Source organism: Panthera uncia, chromosome B4 (genome assembly GCF_023721935.1).
Source record: "Panthera uncia isolate 11264 chromosome B4, Puncia_PCG_1.0, whole genome shotgun sequence".
NCBI lineage: Eukaryota > Metazoa > Chordata > Mammalia > Carnivora > Felidae > Panthera > Panthera uncia.
The window spans coordinates 58,600,398-58,608,495 of NC_064809.1; the positions used below are offsets into that span (position 1 = coordinate 58,600,398).

The 8,098-nt window shown below is 40.3% G+C and overlaps 1 protein-coding gene across 3 annotated transcripts in view; it reads right to left on the reverse strand.

Annotated features, from left to right (window-relative positions):
- TM7SF3 (transmembrane 7 superfamily member 3) overlaps positions 1-6,184 on the reverse strand; it is a 37,323-nt gene extending 31,139 nt beyond the window's left edge. For 2 of the 3 annotated variants that reach the window (XM_049627191.1, XM_049627193.1), the window contains exon 1: positions 5,923-6,184. In XM_049627191.1, coding sequence (XP_049483148.1) covers positions 5,923-6,013 — 91 coding nt within the window. In that variant the 5' untranslated portion in view covers positions 6,014-6,184. Of the gene's footprint in view, positions 1-1,955; positions 2,113-5,922 lie in introns of those variants that run through there. The other variant, XM_049627192.1, reaches the window with a different exon arrangement.
- Positions 6,185-8,098: the final 1,914 nt, after the last annotated feature.

The window sequence follows — 8,098 nt, forward strand, 5'->3', positions numbered from 1 at the left end:
GTCATATGATACTTGTCTTTCTCTGACTAATTTCACTTAGCATAATACCCTCTAATTCCATCCACGTAGTTGCAAATGACAAGATTTCATTCTTTTTGATTGCCGAGTAATACTCCATAGTATATATATATATACCACATCTTCTTTATCCATTCATCCACTGATGGACATTTGGGCTCTTTCCATACTTTGGCTATTGTGGATAGCTCTTCTATAAACACTGGGGTGCATGTGTTTCTTTGAAACAGCACACCTGTATCCCTTGGATAAATGCCTAGGAGTGCAATTGCTGGGTCATAGGATAGTTCTATTTTTAGTTTTTTGAGGAACCTCCATACTGTTTTCCAGAGTGGCTGTACCAGCAGGCATTCCCACTAGCTTTACCATTTTAAAAGTTATATAATATTCCATTCTGTATGTAACCGTTAATTATTCAACAAATCCCCTACTGATGAACATACAGGCTGTTACCATTCCAGCATAAATAGAAAATAATAGTTGTTTTTGTGAAAGAGTCTTCTAGAAAGCATATACACATATCAGGCAGTAAAACCTATTTGAGGTTTTTGCTGTGACAGTGTTAACAGATCACCTTTGATCTTAAATGGTTAAATTACCTAAGAAGTCTTGTTCTCATTAAGAAAATCAGAAATGAAAACAAACAGCCCATGTGAAAATATATAATGATCAGGACCATAACATTAAGTTACAGTCTCTGCTTCTGACTTCAATAAAAACACCTGGTTACAACTTTCATCTATTACTTCCTGGATTTCCAAAAGTTATGAAAAGATGACATCTCACTCACCCTCTTTCCCTAATCAAATACCTGTAGCAAGAACCAGGCAGATGCCAGATAACAAAGGAGACACTGCATTCATAATTTAAATAACTGATCACTTGACAAAATAAGTAGGGGTATTAAAAGGAGGTGCCTCTGGGGGTGTATTGTAAATAATTTTTTCTTTGCACACTTTCAAATTTTCTATAGCACTCCTAAGGTGTCCTTATTAGAAGGAACTTCTCATACAGTGGTTATCCACCCTGGCTGTGTTTTACAATCATCTGGAGGTGCTTTTTAAAAACTATTGCTGCCTAAGCCCCTATCCAGACCAGTTAAATAAAAATCCAAGGGGTCAGGGTCCAAGTGTCAGTTAAAAAACATTTATTGAAATAATATACATACAGGGGCACCTGGGCTGCTCAGTTGGTTAAGTGCCTGACTCTTGATACTGGCTCAGGTCATGATCTCAGGGTTCAGTTCCTGGGTTCAAGCCCCATGTCAGGCTCTGTACTGACAGTTCAGAGCCTGCTTAGGATTCTCTCTCCCTCTCTCTCTGCCCCTCCCCTGCATGTGTGTGTGCGTTCTCTCTCTCTCAAAATAATAAACATTAAAAAAAAAGAAAAAAGAAAAGAAATAACATAAAGAGAAGTGCACATAGTTTACACTGCCAGGTGAAGAAACAGCATTCTACCATCTTAAAGGTCTTGTGGCCCGTTTCTATCACTAAGCCTTCCCTCCTGCCCAGAGGTACTGTGATCCTAACTTCAAACAAATTGATGGGCTTTGTCTGTTTCTGAAATTAAGTGGAATCATACAGGATGAATTCTTTTCTTTCTAGCTTTTTAAAAATCAATACCATCTGTGAAATTCATCTAAGCTACTACAAGTAACCACGATTTATTCATTCTCATTGTTATATACTTCTTAAAAGGAATAAACCACAATTTACTTATCTATTTTTCTGTAATCAACATTTGGATTATTTCTAGTTTGGAGTTATGAATTATGAAATGAACTCCAAACATTTTTTTGTACGTCCTTTGGTACACATATGTACGCATTTCTATTGGGTAGATCATAAGAGTAGAATCATCAGGTAATAGGGTATACTTACGCTCTGCTTTAGTAGATACTACCAAAGAGTTAACACCACATGGTTTTGCCAACTCACACTCCATCAACCTGTGGAAGAGTATTCTGGCTGCCCAATAGTCTCACCAACACTTGGTATCATCTGTATCTCTTCCGGGTGCACGGTGGTATATCACTGTGATTTCAATTTGCATTTTCTACTAAAGAGGTTAAGAACATTTTGGTTTGCTTATTGGCCATTATTAGGTATTCTCTTTGTAAAAGGGTCTGTGTTCAAGACTTTCATCTGTTTTATTTGTGTAAAACAATTTTTTTAACGTTTTATTTATTTTTGAGAGAGAGAGAGAGAGAGCGTGCGTACAGGGGAGGGCAGAGAAAGAGGGAGACACAGAATCCAAAGCAGGGTCCAGGCTCCGAGCTGTCACCACAGAGCCCAACGTGGGGCTTGAACCCACAAACCGTGAGATCATGACCTGAGCTGAAGTTGGAGGCTCAACCAACTGAGCCACACAGGCACCCCAAGACTTTTGTCCATTTTAAAAATCAGACTGTCCTGATTGAATTTTAGTTCTTTATACACCATCCTTGTAAGTTGCTACCTTTACATTAACAGATTTAATTTTAATGTAGTCCAATTTCTTGGGGTTTTCTCTTATGCTTAGTCCTTTCTGTGTCATTCTAACCCGATCTTTGCCAACATATTCTAAGACTGTAAAGCTATATTCCCCATGTTAACTTCTACACCTTTGTTTTACCTTTGATATTTAAGTCTAAAATCAATCTAAAATTTAAAAAATAAGTCTAAAATTGATTTTTATATGTGGTATAAGGCAGGGGGTTAACAGGTTCATGTTTCCATATGTATACCCAGTTGACACAACAACCTTTATTGAAAATACCAGCATTTCCCTACTACTCTGCAATCCGACTTTTCACATAAGTCACCACATTTGTTGGTTTGTTTCTGGACTCTGACTTGTATTCCAGTGGTCTATTTGTTTCTCCTAACACCAATATTACCTTGTTTTCATTTCTGCCCCCAAATTTGTTCTTTCTCTTCAAGATTATCTTGACTATTTTTGGCCATTTTTCATTTCCATATAAATTTCAGAAAGCAGTTTGTCAATTTCCACACACACAAAAAAAATTGCTGGGAATTTGGGATGGCAACGAAGGTATTAAGGAGAAATGATACCTTTATAACACAAAATTTTCTGATTTATGAATCTGAGATATCCCTCTACTTATTTAGCTTCTCAATTTATCTCAAGAACGTTGTATGGTTTTTTTCTGTAGAGAGCTTTACATATTCCATTATAACTATCCCTAAATATCCCATATTTCCTGATGCTACTGGAAATTCATTTTTTCTTTTAAATTTTAATTTCTAGTTGCCTAATCACCAATCTGCCTTTTTAAAAAGTTCTCCAAGTGATTCTAATGTTCATTCAGGTCTGAGGACTCCTAACACAATGTTTGATGAATTAGGAAAAGATAAATTTTTTTTTTCCTATTCTTAGTTATCTTTAACCTAACTTCTGTGTGAAAATCCTTTGTGAGTGTTACCTTGGCAATCTAATTGCCATTTCACAATTTTTATAGAAGATTGCATATTCACCAAACCATTTGTGGTTTGACTCTTGGCTATGCAGGGCTTTGTTTTATTTGACATTCTGGTGCCTAGTACAGTACCAGTCACATATTTGGCACACAATAAATGGTATATGATTTATGTCCTCAGGAAAGTAATTTACTTCCTCTGGGCCTCAGTTTCCCCACGGCGAAATGGAGGTCACATACTGCATACATCATTTGGCTGCTGAAAGTATAAAACACATAGGGAAAACAATTTCAAGCTGTCCAATGCTACACAATAAAATATTGTTATTAACTTCCATAAGCTTTCCAGTATTTCAGAAGCTCATCTTATTTAGAAAACAAAGAAAAGAAAAACACATCAGACATTCAATTTGGCCCTACCAATAAACTATACATGTCCAGCGTGAGCATCAAAGTGAGAAAGAGACTACCACGGAGTGAGAAAGAAAAATACTGAAAATCAAGACTTTAACAATACAGTCTGGCAGAAAATGCTTTTAATTTCTACTCAAAAACAGACATGTATCCAAAATATATCCTGAATAAGTTAACAGGAACTTAACTTCTCCTCTAAGCCATCTGGAAAAGGATTCGCTAGCAACATTTTATGAGGCATAATTAGATCTTATGACTTTGGGAGTGGGAAGGAAAAAGACAGCACATCAAACGATATTACAGACAAATGGCTAACATGGAGACAGAGCACTCAGGCCAAGGCTCTCCTCTCAAAAACAATGGCTCGGCTTTTTCTGCCAAAGATGTTTTCTGCCATCTAACTAACCCACAGTCAGGCACTCTTCTATTGTTCATATGCCCCCTCCATTCTTACCCAGGGTAATTGTTCTTTCTAATAATTTCTTTCTAAAAATAGCTGCCTAATCCTAATCTTCTCCTTTCCTTTCCCAATCAGATCCTAAACTCAAACCTTAAAGTTATCCAACTCTATTTTTTTTTTTTACTAAAATTTACCTCTCTGTGCTTTGACACAAATTCTAGATCTGTGAAAGCTTAGTTGTCATAATTCTCTACAGATGAACTATTAAAAAAAAAAACAGTTCAGATACTTTTTCATTTATGTCTTATGAATTTGCATTAGCCCCAGAAGCTGAAAGGAAACACAGAAATGTACATACTACCTTTCACACCTTTTAAAAGAGATCATTTTCAACTAAGTATACAAATGGCCTGCTACCTTAAATTTAGCACTACAGATAACACAAACATAGGTATTAAATACAAAAGTACAGAAATAGAAAAGATGTGGATCACAGCCCTCCTGACTCAGGAGCCTTGATCAACTACAAATTCAATCTCTCAAATTCTCCACCTGTTAAAATGGAGACACCATCTCCATTACCTGCCTCATAAGGCTATTCTGAAGAATGAGAATTCACAGAATTAAGGGTAAAGTACCATACTCAATAGAATTTGGAGGGCAGCTTTGTTGAAGTGGAAGGGCCATGCAAATTAAAACTGCAGCAAGACACACTTGGGTTCAAATATCACCTGTGCCCCTAGCAATTGTTCACCTGTGTATTAAGCAAAATCCAGGGCCTCCGCTTCATCCTCTGCCAAGCAAGGAGGATAATTTACCTCCTGGGGTTGTGAGGATTAAATTACAATGCCATGGAAAGCACCTGGCACATACAGCACGTGGTGAACGCTAGTGCCATATTATTAACAAGGCTATTTTTTCTGCAAAAATATAACGGCCCTTTTCAGCTCTGGCCTTAAGTCCTCTGCGGCGATTCTACGATTCAGTTTGCACAAGAGCTTTCCAAACATGAGCAATGAGGAACACAACCACACTATTCAGAAAATACACTGGTTCAAAACTGCAACTGGTCTCTTAAGCTCAAAATAAAAGAATGTGATTAACCTCACGGAAAAGCACATGATTACCATCAGCCTAGCACAATTAGTGCTTTTTTTACGGTTCATATTAACAAACCACGAGCTATTCACCAAGCACATGCCCTACCATCCAAAGTCCCATTCTGGGACTTTGGAGAGCCTAACCAATGTGAAAGCACCCAGATTTTGGAGTGTAAAAAACCTCTGCAGCTTGGAGGAACATCATTCATAGAGCCCTTAGTTCTGCACCAAATCTCGCTGTCCAAGGACTCAGATATACCAATGGAGAGCAGAGGTGTTTTAATGTGTTAAATTAAACTTACAAACATGGCTTCTCTCAAAGGGAGATAAAAACGTGTCTGAACAGGAGAGTTACTTACCTCTCCCCATTTGCCCAGCCTAAATTAGGAGGTTGACGGTGAGGCCTCCTTAGCATCGAGTTTCCTTCTGCAGGAAAGGACCCTGATCCGTTCCCACCGGGTCTGAACTCATCAACTGCCCTGCTAGACGGACAGACCCCGAAGAGGGCTGCGACCTTGCAAGAAATGCAAAACCAACTTTGGGTTGCAGAAGTGAGGCGCCCCTGACCTTACCCTCGCTGTCGTTCCCGACGGCCTCGGCTCCACCGGTCACACCGGGTTTGGACGCCAGCATCGCCAGAACCAGCAGGCGAAGGAGACCCATGGCTGCCCGGGCCAGGCCCCGCAGCCTCACCGGCGCTACCCGGGGGCGCTCGTGCCGAGTTCCATCACTTTCGAGGTGCACACGCCGCACACCTGCCAGCCCCGCAGCGCCTGCGTGCAACGCCAGCCGCACGCCTCCACCCGTGGAGAGGTTTCCTGTTCCGGCAAAAACCCCGCAGCCCCATACTGCGCCTCTCCCCGCCCCCCTTACGTCACCGCCGCGGGTACCCTCCACGGCCTGCGGAGACCGAGGGGCGTTTCCAGCCGGCGCGCGCCTCCTCCCGGCGCCCGGTGGCGTCGCTGAGCGCCGCGCACCCCGCGAGTCCCGACGTGCCCGCGCGCGAGTGGGGAGTAGAGGAAACCCGGGGAAGTTCTGTGGTGTAACCTGCACTTCGTACTTTTGTATCTTTCCCAGTTACGAAAACCGCCGTTAGAGTAAAAAATAACTTTCTGTTGCGGGCTAACGTCTTCGGGCTCCTGTTCCCGTGTTTAACTGCCGTTTGCAAAAAGGGAAAACAGGAAGGAATCCGGTGCTCAAGACGCACAAACAATGGGGTTTCCCTTAGTTGTTCAGGCCGACGTTAGTATGAAAATGCAGGAAGGAATTGAATTTGTGCACGGATTAGTACATTAGTGATGAGCACCACATTTAAAAATAAAGTTTCATTTTCTCTAAGCGAAATATCCTCGAAATAACCCAACTTGCTCTCCCAAATTTTATATATGAGCAATGTTTAAAGTACAGTAGTCCATGTGACAGATGGCTCGTGAGCTGATTGTGGAATTACGTTTATAGACTCAGTTATTTGGGGGAAGATTGCTCTGTTTTCTTTTGCCTGCTCTTCAAATTTTTCATTTAGATATTTTAATGGGCAACTTTCTTGAAAAATACATATTCGATTATTCCACTACTAAATTAAAAACCTGTAGCAATCACCATAATCCAAACAGGCACAACATTTTTCCCGTTTTCCCTCTTCCTGGTCCAAATGTTCATACCTTTGGTGGCACTGTCTATCCCTATGGTGTTTATTCACTGCCCCAAACGCTCTCATTCCTGTAACCCTCAATAGATGAAATCTCAGGATGATGATAAGAACAATTATAATAAGGGTAGCATTTGAATCAAAGGATGGATTTAATAAACTGATAACTGATTAACTGAACCCTATTGGGGAGGCAGGATTAGAACCCTATCTCACCCTATCAAAATGAAATCCTGAAGTATTAAATAAAACCATAAGGGAGTTAGAAGAAAAAAATGCTTTAAAAAAACAAAAACAAAAAAACTTGATCTCAGAATGGAAGGAAACTTTTTTTTTCCCAAAGAGTTTATTTAAGCAAGAATCTATTTGAATCTGAAAGCACCAAACAGGAAGTGGTTAGAAGCATTCAGGGGAGGAAATTTTTTTAAGTTTATTTATTTATTTTGAGAGAGAGAAAAAGCACTCGTGCGCAAAAGTGAGGAGAGGAGCAGAAAGAGAGGGGAGAGGGAGAATCTCAAGCAGGCTCAGCACTCTGAGTGCAAAGCCCGACTTAACTCACAAACCGTGAGATCTTGAACCTGAGCCAAAATCAAGAGTCAGATGCTCAACAGACTGGGTCACCACCCAGGTGCCTCCTCAGGGGAGGAACTTTCTAAACAAAAAAAAAAGCAAAGGAGGAAACAATACAGGAAAAGACTGGTAGATTTGGCTACTTAAAAATTTAAATTGGAGAGGGGGAGGCACCTGGGTGGCTCAGTTAGTTAGCCTCCGACCTCTTGGGCTCAGGTCATAATTTTGCAGTTTGTGAGTTCAAGCCCTGCCTCTGGGCTCTGTGCAGATGGCTAGAAGCCTGGAGCCTGCTTTGGAGCCTGTGTCTCCCTCTCTCTCTGCTCCTCCCCTGCTCATGCTCTCCCAAAAATAAATAAACATTTTAAAAAAGTTAAATTTAAAAAAAGTTAAAGTTAAATTTAAAAAAAGTTAAATAAACAAAAAAAAAAAGTCCCTGGGGTGGCTCAGTCAGTTGAGTGTCTGACTCTTGATTTTGGCCCAGGTCATGATCTCACTATTGTGGGAGGGACCTGTGTCAGGCTCCCTACTGA